General features: G+C 37.3%; 1 protein-coding gene across 1 annotated transcript in view; it reads left to right on the forward strand.

Moving 5' to 3' along the window:
• ADGRA3 (adhesion G protein-coupled receptor A3) overlaps positions 1 to 16,359 on the forward strand; it is a 127,161-nt gene that overhangs the window by 100,803 nt on the left and 9,999 nt on the right. Inside the window, exons 15-16 of the mRNA XM_014838837.3 lie at positions 6,993 to 7,117; positions 8,191 to 8,314. Coding sequence (XP_014694323.2) covers positions 6,993 to 7,117; positions 8,191 to 8,314 — 249 coding nt within the window. The remainder of the gene's footprint in view (positions 1 to 6,992; positions 7,118 to 8,190; positions 8,315 to 16,359) is intronic.

A 16,359-nucleotide genomic window follows, 5' to 3' on the forward strand; every position in this document is an offset into this window, starting at 1 on the left:
TTTTAATTAGTATAATCCTTTTCTAGAAGGAATAAGCTATTCTTTTATCTTTCATACTTTTAATCTTTTAAAAAATGTAATGCACAATTCTTTAAAGCTAAAATACGGTATTAAGATATTTTCTATTTTCAAAGAATCTTTTCTTTTGCTTTTCTTAAATATAACTCTGCCACCTAGAGGCAGGAAAGTGAAATGTATCTGAAATTGTTGACACAATTAAAGTTAGTATATGGGATTTTTACAGTTGCTAATTAAACATAAAGGCTAAGTTAAGGAAATCATACCTACTCTTAAAGAAAGTTATGTCTAGGATAGAACAAACATCTTTTAAAAATTGAAAGTCAACATCTTTTTTCCTTACGTGACACTGTTTTGAATGACATAAAATCCAATTTTTCTTGAAAACTATATTAATATTCAGTTTTATATAGCAAGTCTAAATTCCTATTTAAAACTTTTCCTGATCTGGTTTTAAAGAATTTTGTATTAAAAAAATGAGACGAAAAGAATATATTTGTTTGTAAACCTTGAATAGATACCATAGTTTGGTTCTGAGGATATCCTGCTATTACCAGTTACATCTTAAGGTCTCAGTGGGGGCCACAGAGAACAGTTAAGCAGACATTGGGTTTGTTTGAATTATATGATCAAAAATAGCCAATTGGGGCAGCAAGATTCATAGAAACTACATCAGTAGGAAAAAAAACCCTGAATAGCCAGTAGGTAATGAGTAGGGTCTGACAGTAGTACATAATACTTTAATTGGGAATAGTTATTGAGATGAAATAATCTCTATACCTTGATTTTCCTTTTGTTATTGTGTTCACCTAGAAATATGTGAAACTAGAGAGCCCCCATTTGTTTTAACATCTCTCTAGTGTTGCTTTTTAATTTTGTTTATATAAAACTTGCTGAATGAAAGCCAGCTTTGGTTTCATTACTCTGTAATTAAACATGAATGCTAGTAATGTTTTTGTTTACATGATTTTTAGATAGGGACTACATTCACATGGCTCAAACATTTTAGTTATTTCTACACATTAATGTATAGTGAAAACTTGACTCTCACCCCTCTCTCCCATCAGAATCGTTCTTCACAAAATGGGTAACTGCTAATATTGGTTTCTTTCCTATTGTTGAAGAGATTTCTATGTATATTGCAAAAAGTAAAATGAATATATAATCCTGTTTTCATCCATTTTTACACAGTGGTTGTGTGCTGCAAACATTATTCTAAATCATGGTTTTTTCCTAGGAAACAATATGTCTTATGATAATGAGGTCCAGGGAATAATATATCTTAGCTTAATGATGATGTCTTATGATATGACGATGATATCTTATATTGATGTGATGATGATAGTGGTGGTACTGGTGGTGGTGGTGGTGTCTGATTTTCGTTAAGGACTTATTGGGATTTGAATTCAGACTCCAGAAATCTGTGTTCTTAATCACGCTACTAAATCTCCTTTCTGAAAGCTTCCCATAGCAATATAAAAGAGCTTCCTCATTCTTTTTCACCTTTGAATATTATTTTATGTCTCTACCATAATTTAGCTATTCCTCTATTTTGTTTGGGTCCAGTAACTTGCCTGTGGAATATTATTTTGCACATGTAGTAGAACATCTGCAGGGTAAATTATGTGAAGGGGAATGGTAATCAAAGGGCGACCAACAAAGAGGAACAGTTTCATCAAACTGAGATTGAGCAAGTGCATAGATCTTAAGTGTCTGGCTGAATGATATTTTTACATGTGAGTACACAAGATTTTTCCTTGAGCTCCCGTTAGCTGCCCTGTTTCTTTCTAATTAATTCCCACTACCATCTCGAGAGATACCCACCCTTCTTATGTCTGTCACCACAAATAAGTTTTACCTGTTCTTAAACTTCATATAATTGGAATTGTACAGTACATACTCTTTTGCGTCTGGCTTCTTTCTCGTCACATCTGTGAGATTTATTTTTGGTTTTGCATGTAGCAGCAATTTATTCTTTTTCATGGCAATATAGTAATCCATTGGATGAAAATACCAGAACCAGTAGAATACCATCCTACTGTTGGTGGACTTTTGAATTGTTGCTAGGTTCTGGCTATCAAGAAAAAGCTGCTATGAATATTCTTGTACATGTGTTTTGATGGGCGTATGCACTCAGGAGTGAAATTGCTGGATTGTAGAGTGTCCATCTATTTAGCTTTAGTAGATAACCATACAGTTGACCAAAGTGGTTTTATTGGTTTACAGTCTCACCAGAAATGAGAGTTTTAGTTGCTTGACCTCCTCGCCAGTGCTGGTATTGTAAGTCTTTAATTTTATAGTCCTTGGTGGTGGTATTATGATACATCTTTGCAGTTTTAATTTGCCTTTCTCTGGTGGCCAATGATGTTAAGCACCTCTTCAGTTTCTTATTGTTAGTTTGGACCCTTTGATGAAGTTTCTGCTCAGGTCTTGCCTATTTTTTCCCCATTATCTCTGACTTTTATTTTTTTCTTTGTTTTATTGAGACATGATTGGCGTACAGCACTGTATAAGTTTAAGGTGCTATACGTAAGGTGTACAGCATAATGTCTTGACTTACATCTGTTGTGAAATGATTACCACAATAAGTTTAATTAGCATCCATCATCTCATATAAATGCCAAAATCAAAGGAAAAAAATGGTTTTTTTTCCTTGTGATGAAAACTTTTAGGGTCTGCTCTCTTTGCAGCTTTCAAATATACCATACAATAGTGTCAACTGTAGTCATCATGTTGTACGTTACATCCCCAGTACTTATTTATCTAATAACTGGAAGTTTGTACGTTTGACCACTTTCATCCAATCTTCACCCCCACCTGCCCCCTCCACCCACCTCTGGTAACCAAAGAAATGATCTTTTTTTTTCTGAGTTTCCTTTTTAAGATTCCACATGTAAGTCTTACCTATTTTTTAATTTGGTTGTCTGTTGTTTTCTTATTGACTTATAGGAATTTTTGATATGAATTGTGAATAGGAGCTCTTTGTTAGATTTATGTGTTGCAAATATATTCTCAGTCCATGCCCGTCTTAATCCTTTTGGGCTGCTGTGATAGAATACCATGGGCTGGTGGCTTATAAGCAACAGAAATTTATTTCTCATAGTTCTGGAGTCTAGAAGTCTAAGATCAAGGTGCTGGCAGATTCACTGTCTGGTGAGGGCCCGCTTCCTGGTTCGCAGATGGCTGTTTTCTCCCTGTGTCCTCACCTGGTGTAGGGGGCAAGGGAGCTCTCTGGGGTCTCTCTCCTAGGGGCACTAATCCTGTTTGTGAGGACTCCACCCTCATGACCTAGTCACCTCTCAGAGCACCCATCTCCTAATATCATCACATTGGGGGTTAGATTTCAACATATGAATTTGGTGGAGACACAAACATTCAGTCTATGGAAATTGCCTTTTTCCTTTGTCTCTTAATGTTGTCTTTTTGTGAGCTGAGTTTCTGAATTTTTCTGACTTTCTTTTTCTTTAATAATTAGTGCTTTTTATGTCTTATTTAAGAAATCATGAAGATATTCTCCAATGTTCTCTTTGAGAAGCTTTAATATTTTTTACCATTCACATTTAGGTCTATGATCCAACTGGAATTGACCTTTACGTATGGTATGAGGTAGGGGGAGCAAAGTCTTGAAATTATTCTTCTTTATTCCTTAAGGGAAAAATAAGGGAGGAAAAGAAAGACTTCTCTTTTCCCGGGGGATTTTTTGTTTGTTTGTTTTACATTTCTGATTTCAGACCTATTTTTAAATTTTATTTTATTGGCAAACTCTTTTTATATTTCTTTATACTCTGATAAGAGAGGGTACCTTGAGATGTTTTCTTTGGTCTTTTCTTCCATTGTTGAGATCCTGGTGAGTTTATATAATTACTGATTTGTAATTATCCTTACTATTGATAGGATAACAATGAATTATGTAAAACTGCCAGTGATTTTATATTTGTAATTCTCAGGCTAGAAGTAACTTGTAAATATATGAATCTCTCTCAAGTAAACAGAGAGTTTCAAAAACTCTTCTTCCATTTATTTGGGTCCTTAATCATCCTCTGTGATGTTTAATGCACTTTGAGGTGTTCTAATATTCTCTGCTTGGTGCAGTTAACTTTGTACCATATAGAAGAGTGACTAAGATCACCATTTAGTGATGGGCTGTCGTTGTGTAAGCACGAGAGGCAGAGATTTTTCCTTATTTTTTACTGTATTGCAAATGTGTTGACAGTTTTGCTTTTTCTTCTCATGGGTGTCTCCTAGTGGCCTTTTTTGATCAGTGTGTTTAGGAATGTTTTTGTTACAGTATCATAAAGAAATTGTGTTTACCAGCTCAGTTGAAAGTAATTTTGATTCAGATTTCTACTTTACCTCTCTTGTTTTAGATCTTTAACTTTACTATCCTAATCTCAGCGGTCTTAACTAGTCTTATATTCTTTTATATCTTGTGCCATCAAAACAGGAGGTTTTTATTTTCTTAATTTGATTAGTATCCTTTATACTAGGAGTCTGCAAATCCTACCGAACATTTGACCCACAGGCCCGTTCTAGTCACCTGCTGTTTGTTTATTTTAAATGCTGGAAAGCTAAGAGTGATTTTTAAATTTTTTAATGGTTTTATTTCAAGTCGTTAATAAGTACCTGCATAATAGCCCCGATTTGCCTCTTGGCCAGCAGAGCCTCAAATATTTACTATCAGGCCCCTCACACATTTTTCTCAGCCAGTTTCTCAGCATGGGTTCCCTTTCATTTCAGCAGGTCAGTTTCTTGTGACAACCAAAAATGCCCCTGCAGAAGCAGTGCCCTCTGTGACCGATGACAGTGGTAGTTCCACATTTCTCCAGGCATAACATAGAATTAGGAGTCGTTGCTCTCTGTTTCAGCATCCAGTTTCTTTCTCATATTATGTCGCATGCATTTGACTTTTGAAAAACACTGATTTCTTTTAAACTTAAATATTATGGCAACATGTTTTGAGAATTGAATTGGCACTTTGTCTGATGTTTTACTAGCTAACATCCAGCTACCTGTGTTTTGTTACTGTTTGCAAAAGGATGGTGGAAGACTCATTGATGCTTCCTCCTGGCTCTTACCCAAACCCTGCCAGTGACTGGTGGTGTCTCCACTTTACGGGGAGGTAACTGCTCCCAAATCACATAGCTAGCAAGTAAGTGGTGACGTGTTATTGAACGTTTGCTTAAGGAATGTAAAGCAGGCAGTTCATGGCCAAATCCTAGATATTGAAAGTTTATCCTCAATTATTAATTCTGCACTGGTATAAGTAGCTTTTCATAGAAATTGAGGGGAAATGTGTCTACTCTTCCTAGCATCTAACTGCTTCTCACTGCCCCGACCTTTTTTGAATTTTCCCACTAATATTCTGGATTTTTAGCAGAATGCGAACACACTGAGGCCGTGTACCATAGACTAACCTTGTAAGCATCTCACAGGGCACATTGTTCAGAATTGTGGTGATAGGCTTTTCTCTTGTACTTTCTCTTTTGGGTTCTTAGTTTACAAACTCAAGCCTGAAGGGCTGGCCCTATGTTCTGTGTTCCTGAATATCTGGTGCTTGGCATAGCACCTGGCCGTGGTGGACGTCCACTTAACGTTTGTTGAATAAGTAGATGAATTACAGCTTTGAGACCCATCACAGTGTGGTGGAGTTCTCAGGCTGGAATTCAGTCCTGCATTGTGTCCCCAGCTTCCCATTGACTGATTTTTGTCAGGCTCCGTGGGCCTCTCTTCAACCTTTGTTATGGTGAAGGGCTTGTTAAGGTGTTCTGATAGGACATTTGTAGATCTATAATTGTATATTGTCAACTTCTGATTCTTTGATGGGAGAATGTGCCCCTCCCGTCCCTACTCTGTTGAGGCCATCCTCAGTTTTCCTGTCTCTCACCCATTCCCTTCCTCTTACATCTGGCTGTGCTAGTTTTGGATATTGTTTCAGGAACTTCCTAATTAGAGATGCCTCCACTGTGAACTCCTTCCCACGTCCAGCTGTCATCTTGTAGCTTTAAGAGTCAGTTTAGAAAGAGAATTTCGTGACAGGATCTGGTAAATCTCCAGCTTTGACTCCTACAGCCCTCATTTTCCTGCATGGTGGCCGTGGTTGGGGCGGAGGTGTCTTTCCAGCCTGCTTTGTCCTTTGTAAGTAAGGAAACCTTCAGATGGCCGTTGTTCTCATTTTAGGGAGCCACTGTGTGCATTGTGCCCAGCACAGACTCGGCAGCCAGGCTCCTTTGGGTCTAATCCTTATGGCATTAACCTCTTTGTGCCTCAGTTTTTCAAGGTATAAAATGGGGCTAATAGTATACTTCGCTCATAGGGTTACTCTGTGTAAGGTGCTGGCACAGTGCCTAGATTATGGAAAATTCTATGTAAGTGATTTGCTGGTATTGTTTACTGGTATTGCTGGTATTGTTATTGATTTTTGAGCTCTTCGCTCCCATAACCGGGCTATCCTTTTTTTTGGTCAAACGTGATGTGATCGTGCATCTTCTGTGACATTCAGCTCTTCAAGGACAGGAACCATGGCTTACTCTTATGTCCCCAGAGCCTTGCACAGTGTTTGTTCATTCATGGTGCTTGAACGTAAGTGCAGGTAGTTTGAGAGGTCTGTTTAGGCTTTGTTGACTTGGAGATACTGCTGTCTTTGCATTACCTGATGCATATGCAGAGTGATAAGTGGGCTGGAAGGGCATTACAAAGGATGAAGTCTGTGGTTGCCCCTCCTAAATCACCCACATGTGCACTGCTCTTCTCTCTCCATTACCCTCATAGCAGAGTCAATATTTAAATTTATAAAGTTGGTGGTCCCGTGGAGAATAAGAGTGTGTGTGTGTGTATATATACACCATAAGTAGTTAACACAGTGAAAGTTAGGAAGGCAAATTAAGGTGTGAGGAAAATAGCGTGAAACGTTAATCCTTGAATAAAATGAAGAGATGTAAGGGCCAGAGTTCTGATGCTTCCTTTTTCCCCTGCAGGATTTGACGGGCTCTGAACTGTACACCCAGGCAGCCAGTCTCCTGCACCCTGTGGTTTACACTACTTCCATCATTCTCCTCCTGTGCCTCCTGGCCGTCATCGTGAGTTACATATACCATCACAGGTAAGAGAGAAACTTGACTGCTGGAGATCTGTGCACTTTGAATTGGAGTAGTTTATTTCACATTTAATTCAGAGGAAACTGAGTTTAATACCATGCTATCCTTCCAACGTAAGGATGATTACTTTAGAATGCATGCAGGCCTTCTTCGTTTCATGCAGTTTGAGACATAAATAATTAGTAAATGAGATGTTGAATTCATCTTTTACAGCATCTGTCAGTTTGCTGGGTTTGTATCTAGGAAGGAATATGGGATTAATGTGTTAGAGGCTGGAGGGTGGACCTGGGGTAGAGGCTTGGTACCTGTAGGGTACCTTCCAGAACCAGGCTATGATATTATTTCTGTTTTATGATTTTTTGCCTGTTGTGATATTCGTTATTTTATAGATGGCATTTAAGAAAGTTGGTGACATTTAAGTGTGGGATATGGTTTTTGTTAATTGGAGACAAAGCTGCAGAAACTTTTAGTTTATGGTAGGAACTAATGAACTGAAAGGATTTGCTAAGCAGAAGTTCACTTGACAAGAGGTTTTGCTAGAATGTATTTTCCCATTTAAGCTGAACATATATGACATTTCTTGACATTTAGTTAAGAAACAAAAGGAGATTTTCATATCAAAAAGAAAAGAAAACTTCAACATTTCATGATGAAAGGCCAGGAAGAAATGCACTGGACATTTAGCCCATGTTCTCCCAGTAGGTCAGGAAAAGAGTGGCACCTTGCAGAAATCTCTAGGAAGCAAGCTAGTAATCCAGCCATCATAAGACGTCGTAACTGAGCAAAGCCCATGTGTTTCTGAATATGGAGAATTTGTGTAGCCTTTAGTGGGTGTGCTAGTTCCGTAAATGACTTGTCTTTTTTAGTGCCTGAAGTTAAATGTTGAGAAACTGTATTGAGTTAAATGATTTCTCAGATCCTGTGTGTGTGTCTGGTAGTATATATTTTTTAAATGTTTAAACATAAAATATTTACATTGGGTCCTTTATGCACTTGGAATTGTTAACTTATAGACGAGTATTGTCATGTCCTGCTTCAAATGTACTAGCCTGAATATTAATATTTTCCCCTTTAACAGTTTGATTAGAATCAGTCTCAAGGGCTGGCACATGCTTGTGAACTTGTGCTTTCATATTTTCCTGACCTGTGTGGTCTTTGTGGGAGGGATCACCCAAACCAGAAATGCCAGCGTCTGCCAAGCGGTAAGTCAGAGTGAAAAACTGAAATGGAAAATAATATTGATATTAGGAAGTAATTTCATTTGTTACATTAACTGTAAAAGGAAAACTGTTTCTTTGAAGTTTTTTTTTCCTTTAACTAATTAAAGTTAAACCAAATGTCACTAAAACAGTTTACCAGTATACTTCAAGTTTGGGATTATCATTTCACAACTGAATATATGACTTATGGGCTCTTCTTTTTATCTTTGGGAATCTTATGCTGATTGTCATATCTGTTATAATTCCCAACATTTCATTAAAAAAATAATAAATCCTGACTGGCTGAAAGAGAAATGACGTTTTTTGATAATAAGAGTTTAAAAATTATTTCATCTGTTGATGAAAATGATAGAAATTAGAAAAAGATTTTAACTGTAAGGTATAAAAATAAGAAAGTTCTTAGGTGTGGTAAATATGAAGAATTAAAAAATATTCAGCTCTTAGCTTAAAAGAAATTATTACATATGTGGCCTTAGTGAACAGTAAGTATTCTTGCAGTGTAAGTATAAAAATCGAAACCTTTCAATGTATGAATAGGAAATATGTAAAATTTATTTCTGTCTTTGCATTTTGTTTTTCATATGCATAATAGCAAGCTGTGTAACATAATAATTAAGAGGTTATGCTTCCTGGATTTGAATCTCAGTTCTGCTGTTTACAAACTGTGTTTTCCTGGAAAATTTATTTAACTTTTTTTTTATTACAAAAAGAACCTAACAAATCTACCCTCTTAACAAAATTTTAAGTGTATAGTACAGTATTAATTATAAGTACAGTGTTGCACAGCAGATCTCTAGAGCTTGTCATCTTGCACAACTGAAACTACACTCATGGAACAGCAACTTCCCATTTCCTTCTCCCCCCAGCTCCTGGCAGTCACCATTCTACTTTCTGTCTCCATGAGCTTGTAACTACTTAGACTCCTCATATACGTGGAGTCAGGAAGTATTTTTCCTTCTGTGACTGGCTTATTTCACTGAGCATAATGTCCTTCAGGTTCATCCATGTTGTAGCACGCGACAGGATTTTTTTCTTTTTTATGGCTGAATAAATATTCCATTGTGGTATATACCACACTTTCTTTACCACACTATTCATCTGTTGATTGACATTTAGGTTGCTTCCACCTCTTGGCTATTGTGAATACTGCTGTAATGAATGTGGGAGTGCAAATATCTCTTGGAGACCCTGATGTCAATATTTAACTTTTCTGTGTCTCAGTGTTTTACCGTAAATTTGGGAAAATAATTAAGTTGTTGTGGGATGATGTGATTATTTATATTAAAAAACCTGAAGTAATTTATAGATAAATTATTAGAAATAAGAGGAAAGTTTAGCAATGAGTGAATGTAGTTTAATATATGAAAATTTACTGTTAGTATGCAGAAATACAACTATGAAAAAAATAGTTAATGAGAAGATACCATTTATATAGTATCAAAGAATATCATGTACTTAGAGATAATAAAAATTGGTCAAGATTTACAGGTAAAATTTTAACGTGTTAAAGAAGACCTGAATAAATGGGAAGAGGAAGAGTTAATCTCAGAAAGGTGGCAGTTTCTTCTAAATTAATCTATAGATAAGAAGAGAATTATTCATGAAACTCAATAAAATGGTTTTTAAATTTAGATAAAAGGACTAAAGATAGCCAGGACACTTCTGAAAAATAGTAAAATAGGAAGACTTCTAATCATCAGAACTTAGTGGCTAACATAATTAAAACTGTGGCATTTGGTTTAGGGGTAAATGGACTAACACAGTCGAATAGGGAACCTGGAAGCAGACCTATGTGGAACTTTGGTGCAGCACAGAGGTTGTGGGCCTCATCAGTCTGGTAAAGAGAGACCACTGAGGGGCCCGCCCACCGTGGCATAGTGGTTTAGGTTCAGCGTGCCCCACTTTGGCAGCCTGGATTTATGGGTTCAGTTGCCAGGCACGGACGTACACCACTCATCAGCCACGTGGTGGTGGTGACCCACGTATAAAGTGGAGGAAGACTGGTACAGATGTTAGCTCAGGGCTAATCTTCCTCAGCAAAAAATAAAATAAAAAGACACCATTGTACAGTAAAGGGAGCTGGGGAAAATCCATTTGGAAAGAGATTAAAATTGGACTATACCTCATGCCATATAAAAAAGTCAGTTCTGGGGTGATTAAAAACTTACATGTCAAACCAAATGTTAAAATTCATATTAGAAAATATCACAGTCCTTGGGATAAGGAGAGATCTCTTAAACGTGACACTAAAAGGCATTGACTAGAAAATAAGTGAGATATTTGACTAAATTAAAAATAAGAGCTTTTGTTTATTAACATTCCTAATGAAAGCGAAAAGACAAGTTACACATTGGAAAAGCTATTCTCAATATATACAACTGACCGAGCATTAAAATAAAAAATATAATCAGTGAAAAGGCCACCAGAAACCCAGTAGAAGAAGTGACATGAGAGTAGAGAGCATTTCACAGACGAGTAAGTACACAGGCCATTTTACACATAGAGAGATGTTCAGCATCATTGGTGGTCATGGAGATGCAAATGAAGACTACAGTTAGTTACCATTTTATGCTTTTCCTGTCAGCAGAAATCAAGCCTGACAATGCCAAGTAGTGAACATCCACAGGATCTTTTATACGCTGTGGGTGGGAAAGTATGTGGTTGACTGTAGGGAGGCTTTGCCTTCTGAAGTTAAACATTCACACCCTGGGACCCAGCAGTCCCTCTCCCGGGCACAGAGAGTAAGCTTGCCCATATGGAACAGACGTTTGCATATGAGTGTACACGTGCATATGAATATTCATAGCAGCACTATATACAATACAAAAAACCTGGAAGCAACCCAATTGCCCATCACTGAGAGAGTGAATGAATAAACTGATTTTATACCAGAGTCAAAACTAATGAATTACAACAATGCGTAACTGTGAATAAGTCTTAGAAATATAAGTGAAAAAATTAAGTGCCATCAGTTGCATTCACCCTGATATCTTTTTTTTTTATAAAGGTAAGAGTAACTAAACTAAAACAGCTGCTTTTGATGAAAATATCTAGGGGCAATAAAACTGTCTTAAAAGGAAAGCCAAGGGACGGTAATCATAGCATATAGGGTGGTTACTCCCTCAGGTGAGGGGATCACAGAGTGTGATAGGACAGTGTTTGTCAAGATCTTGCCTTTGTCTTCCTGACAGGTTCTTGGACACTTATATTAACAATAACTAACTAAATAAAGCCAGGCTGTACTCAGCCCTATCATAGAATGTGTCATGAACCTAAAGTTGATGATTAATCCAATATCGTTTATCTGAAATCCGATTTAAAATGTGAGTGTGTATAGGAATTTTTGAGAGGATTAAGTGACTCAAGATTACCTGGCATACACCGAGTGCCACTGAATGTTAGCTATTACTACTGCTGTTATTATTGATGAAATTACCTCTCAGCTGTGCAGCATATTTCCGTCTTAGGCCATTATTATACATTTGAAAACAAACCTGTTTGGAGCCTGCAAGAAGTCAGGTCACGGGTCTCAGATCAACCTTGCATGTGTACAGAAGAGAGCACTTCCTTTGTCTCAGTCTTTTGCCCTTCTCTACTTGGCTTACCCCCACTTATCTTGGAGGTCTCAGTTCACTGTTACTGCTTCAGAGATACCATCCCTCCCCTCCCCTCATTATCGTACGGTGCTTATTGAAATTCCATGGTGCCTACAGAACTTGGTAATTGACTGGTGTTTAGCTGTTTATTGTGCCTGGACTCTGACCTCTACAGGGGCAGGAATTTTATTGATTTGATCCAAGGATCAGCACAGGACTGACCCATAGAAGGTGCTTAGCAAATATTTGTTGGGCAAATGAATAAAAAAGGCCTCTGTTTGCAAATAGTAGAAATCATTCAGCCCCGGAGCCATTTTGAGCGGAGACTATTACTCAGCGCACAATGTAGTAATAGTCTCAGTTTTATATAAAAATAGTCATTGATTTCATGAAGCAGACACATAAATTTATTTCACTAGGGAAATGAATAGAAAGAGGCCATTGTAAAGATTCCTTTCACAGTCTTGACTATTTGATACCACTTCTAGAATGAAAATGAGAAGGAAGTACACTGAGTTTCCAGGGCCTCTAGAATGAATGTCCGTTAGTCAAAGATTTACAGAAAGGAAAGGCAAGTCTTTAGATGTTTTCACATGTTGTTTTCTGTTTTTTACAATGTATTCCCCTTCTTTTATGAAAGACATAACATCATTCTTGCTATTTCTGACTCAGACGTGACTTGCTTCACTTTCCTATTGTGATAGTTAATTCTGTTACTAACTAGCTGAGAGGAGAGTATAGAACACAAAAAGGACTGGCCTGAATTCCAGATACTAGTAGGTAGGTTCTAATTCTGTGTCTGCTAGAACAGCCTGTATGACTAGTCGCTTAACGTAGTAAGGGCTTAATGTTTCTTCTATCAAATAATGGGTTGGTCTATAGTTAAGTGACCCTTAAGGTTCTTCCATCTCTAAAACGGAACCCTAAAGTGTACATATTTTTACGTGCAGTTCTGCATATGCATGTAATCAGTGCATTTTGTCTCCCTTATCTCCCTTTTAGAGCTCACATGTTTTAGGAACAGTGTAAACAGGTTCTAATATAGTTGCCTCCACACAGTGGTTGGTTGAAGTTATTAAAAGTGCCACCAGCCAGGTACTTCCCACTCTAGTTCTTAAGTCATTTCCAGGAGCCAAAGGCAAACCAGGAAGCTGAGTGATGGCGTAGTAGGGGCTGATGACTCAAGGTTGAAAGTGATCTGAGTTCTGGGTCATGATGTGCCGCCAAGTAGTTGTTTGATCATTAATTTTCTGGTCCTTGGTTTCCTTAGGTATGCAGTGAAAGGATTTGCTGGATCTTATTTAAGTTACATTATTGCTCTACCACTCCATGATTTAATCTATTAAATACAGTGCCAGCTGACTTTCTCAGGTGTCCTTTTATATCTGTTATCCAGAGGATTGCTGCAATGGCACGTGAGATGCATGGGAAAAAATTCAATCAGTGAATATTGAGAGCTTTCTACTTGCGAACTATAGCAAATGTGTTATCTTAACTTTCATATTAACCCACGGAGGTACTTCTTACTTATATGTTTTATATTAAGTACAGAAATTGTCTCAGAGAATTGAAATAACTTGCCCCAAATCACTAGGGCTATTGGTGGCCGTGGCATCATTCAAATGCCAGTCTCTTTGATTCTGAGTGCCCTTCACCCCCCATCACTGTGCTTTACTATCTGGTGGAGGCCAACGTGGCATAGTAGAGGGGCCACGGGCTTTGGACATCAACAGACTTGACTTGGGCTTGCAGCCCTGCCACTGACCATGTGACCTCTGGTGGATGATTTAACTTCCCTCTGCCTCAATTTCCTTGACTGTAATTCAAGATTAATAACATTGACTGAATGGTGATGCTAGGAGGATGAAGTAAAATCACATACAAAATTGTCTAATACATTTTGGGTACATGGCAGTCATTCAATAGTAGAAACTGTTACTATTTTAATTTTTATATATTCATCATAAAGATCATTTTTGCACAGCTGCTGTGCATGCTACACTTGTCTTAGGTTGATTGGTGTGTAAAAATAGGATTGTTATAGTGTCTGGGCTCCAGTATGTGAGAGTTGATGGTTAGTAACATACATATAAAGTGCAACAACTCTTTGGGAGAATTATTTTATGCCCATTTTTCAGCTTTGGAAATTGGTGTCCTGAGGTAAGGTGACTTTCTTAAGTAATAATCTGTTGTATTTAATGAATCATTTACATGCCCTATGAATGAGATTACTTACTTCCAAACTATTTACAAACTTCCCACATGTATTTCTGATTTCTTTGGAAGACATTGTGACAGTGAGGTTGTATTTCACGTATAGCCCAAGTGTCTGATGGAGAATACAATAGGAAGTACGTCATTTCAAAAGATAGGAAGACCCTCTTTGCTAGATCTCACTTCCTCCTTGTGGAATATTTGGTGGTTTGCCTACATGACTATTACCAGATGACCTCAGACCCTAAAATTCCACCGTTAGTAATAATTGTTTAACTGGAAGGCTTCAGTGTCTTTCAAATGTGAACACTTCTCTGGAAATTTCGAAATTCCATAGAAAACACTTCAAAATCTACAGGTTGAGTTTTCCTTCTTATATCTAAAACAGGAAAATTCTCCATCTTGTACCTCTGATGTTGAAATTATTTTTAACTTCTATTTTTAAACTCACTTATTTTACAGAATGTCTCATTGTTTTGACCTCTGCATCAGAGAAAACTCCAGCAAGAGTAGAGCCTACCATTTTGAGTCAATATCAATGATTTGTCTAGAATGTTTTGGTTTCTATGCACCAAATTCATTTATACTCTTTTTGCTTACAGTATGTGGTGTGACTCCAGATAGCTCAAAGGGTTATTTCATGCTTTTTGTTCTACTGCTGTCTGTAAATTTTGCTTTTACAATGCAGTCAGTAAAACTAATGGGAATCAAGGAACCATTTTTCTTTCTCCTTAAGAAAGTAACTCTGACTCTCCTAGTTTGGCCAAGCTGGATCCACCCTCCCAGCACTTCCAGAGTCATTGCAAGGACAGTGACTACCCTGGACAGTGACTTCCCTAGTTTTTTGCCCTGCTAAAATAAGACTTGAGCTTTCATGTCGCCACGTTTTAGCTACAGGTTGGTTCTCATTAAAATGAACTCTGGGCAGTGGTCTAAGTGCTTCTGTTATTGACCTAGGTTGATAATTTCAATCAATTTGACTTTCTTGAGATTGAAGAGCCATCCTTTAAGAAAGAAAAATTTTTTCTTGGAGATTTTCATTAATAGGATTTTGTCTATAATAACTGTATATGAAGAAATGATCAAAAAGATAGTACATAATTAGTCAGACAAGAAAGCTGAATTACATCCTTGATACTCCAATGACAAATGTATTTATTTTTCTTAAAATAGACTTTAAATCTCTCTTGGCCTCGTACGTATCTTCATCTAGAATTTTATCTTCAACTAAAGTTGTCTCCAACACAGGTCATATGATAAGCATGCCCTCTATCTCCTCTTTAGGAAGAAACTTAATTAGTGTGATCATTTACATGTATTGCAGTTACCCACTATTTATTGAGCACCTGTTATGTCCCAGATATTGTGCCCATTCAAGCCCTAGAAAAACCCTAGAGATGGTTATTGATAATCCTCCCACTATGCAAGTGAGGAAAATTAATTTCAGAGAGCTGACATTATTTTCTTAAAACTACACTCCTACTGAGTAGTAATAATGTAGATATAATTTTTATTAATTGCTTAGCATTTACCAAACAGCATGCTAAATGCTTTATGTAAACCATCTTATTTAGCTTCATGCTGCTTTCATATTATTCTCGGTTTACAAAGGAGGGAACCTGTGCTTGAGATGTGACATGACTTTGCTAAGTGTGTCACAGCCAGTAAGGGGTGGATCCTGGTTTCAAAATCAGGCAAAATTTTTTATTTCAAACTCACCCTCTTACCCACCCACATACTGCTCTCATTCCATTACGGTACATAAAAAGCTCTGAATTAGAACTTGGGTCTCTTATTGTAAAGCTTATTCTCTGGGTGCTGGGACTTCTGCTCTCTAGTTGTCCTCGCCCTCTGCCTTCCTCCTCAAAATGGGCTTTCGATACTGACTTCTAATTTATAGCATTGCATCCTTGAGAAACACACCTTTGCTTTAATGTTGTCCAGAGCCAATTTTGTGGTTTATTAGGGGTCATCTTGGGTATAAGTTGCAGTCTGTAGGCCTCTTAGGTCCAACTGTTGGTTTGTCTGTTACAGGACATAATCCTCTATCATACATCTCTTAGAGTGCTTAGTTTCATTAGCAGGCAAAGGAGTTGAACATTAGAATATACCTTCATACTGTTTTTGAATTAGATTCTCGAAAGTTACTTAACCAATCTTTTTGATAAACCTTAATGGTGGCTACTACACTTTATGGTTGAAAAGAGGGATTTTTTT

The sequence above is a fragment of the Equus asinus genome, chromosome 3 (assembly GCF_041296235.1).
Source record: "Equus asinus isolate D_3611 breed Donkey chromosome 3, EquAss-T2T_v2, whole genome shotgun sequence".
NCBI lineage: Eukaryota > Metazoa > Chordata > Mammalia > Perissodactyla > Equidae > Equus > Equus asinus.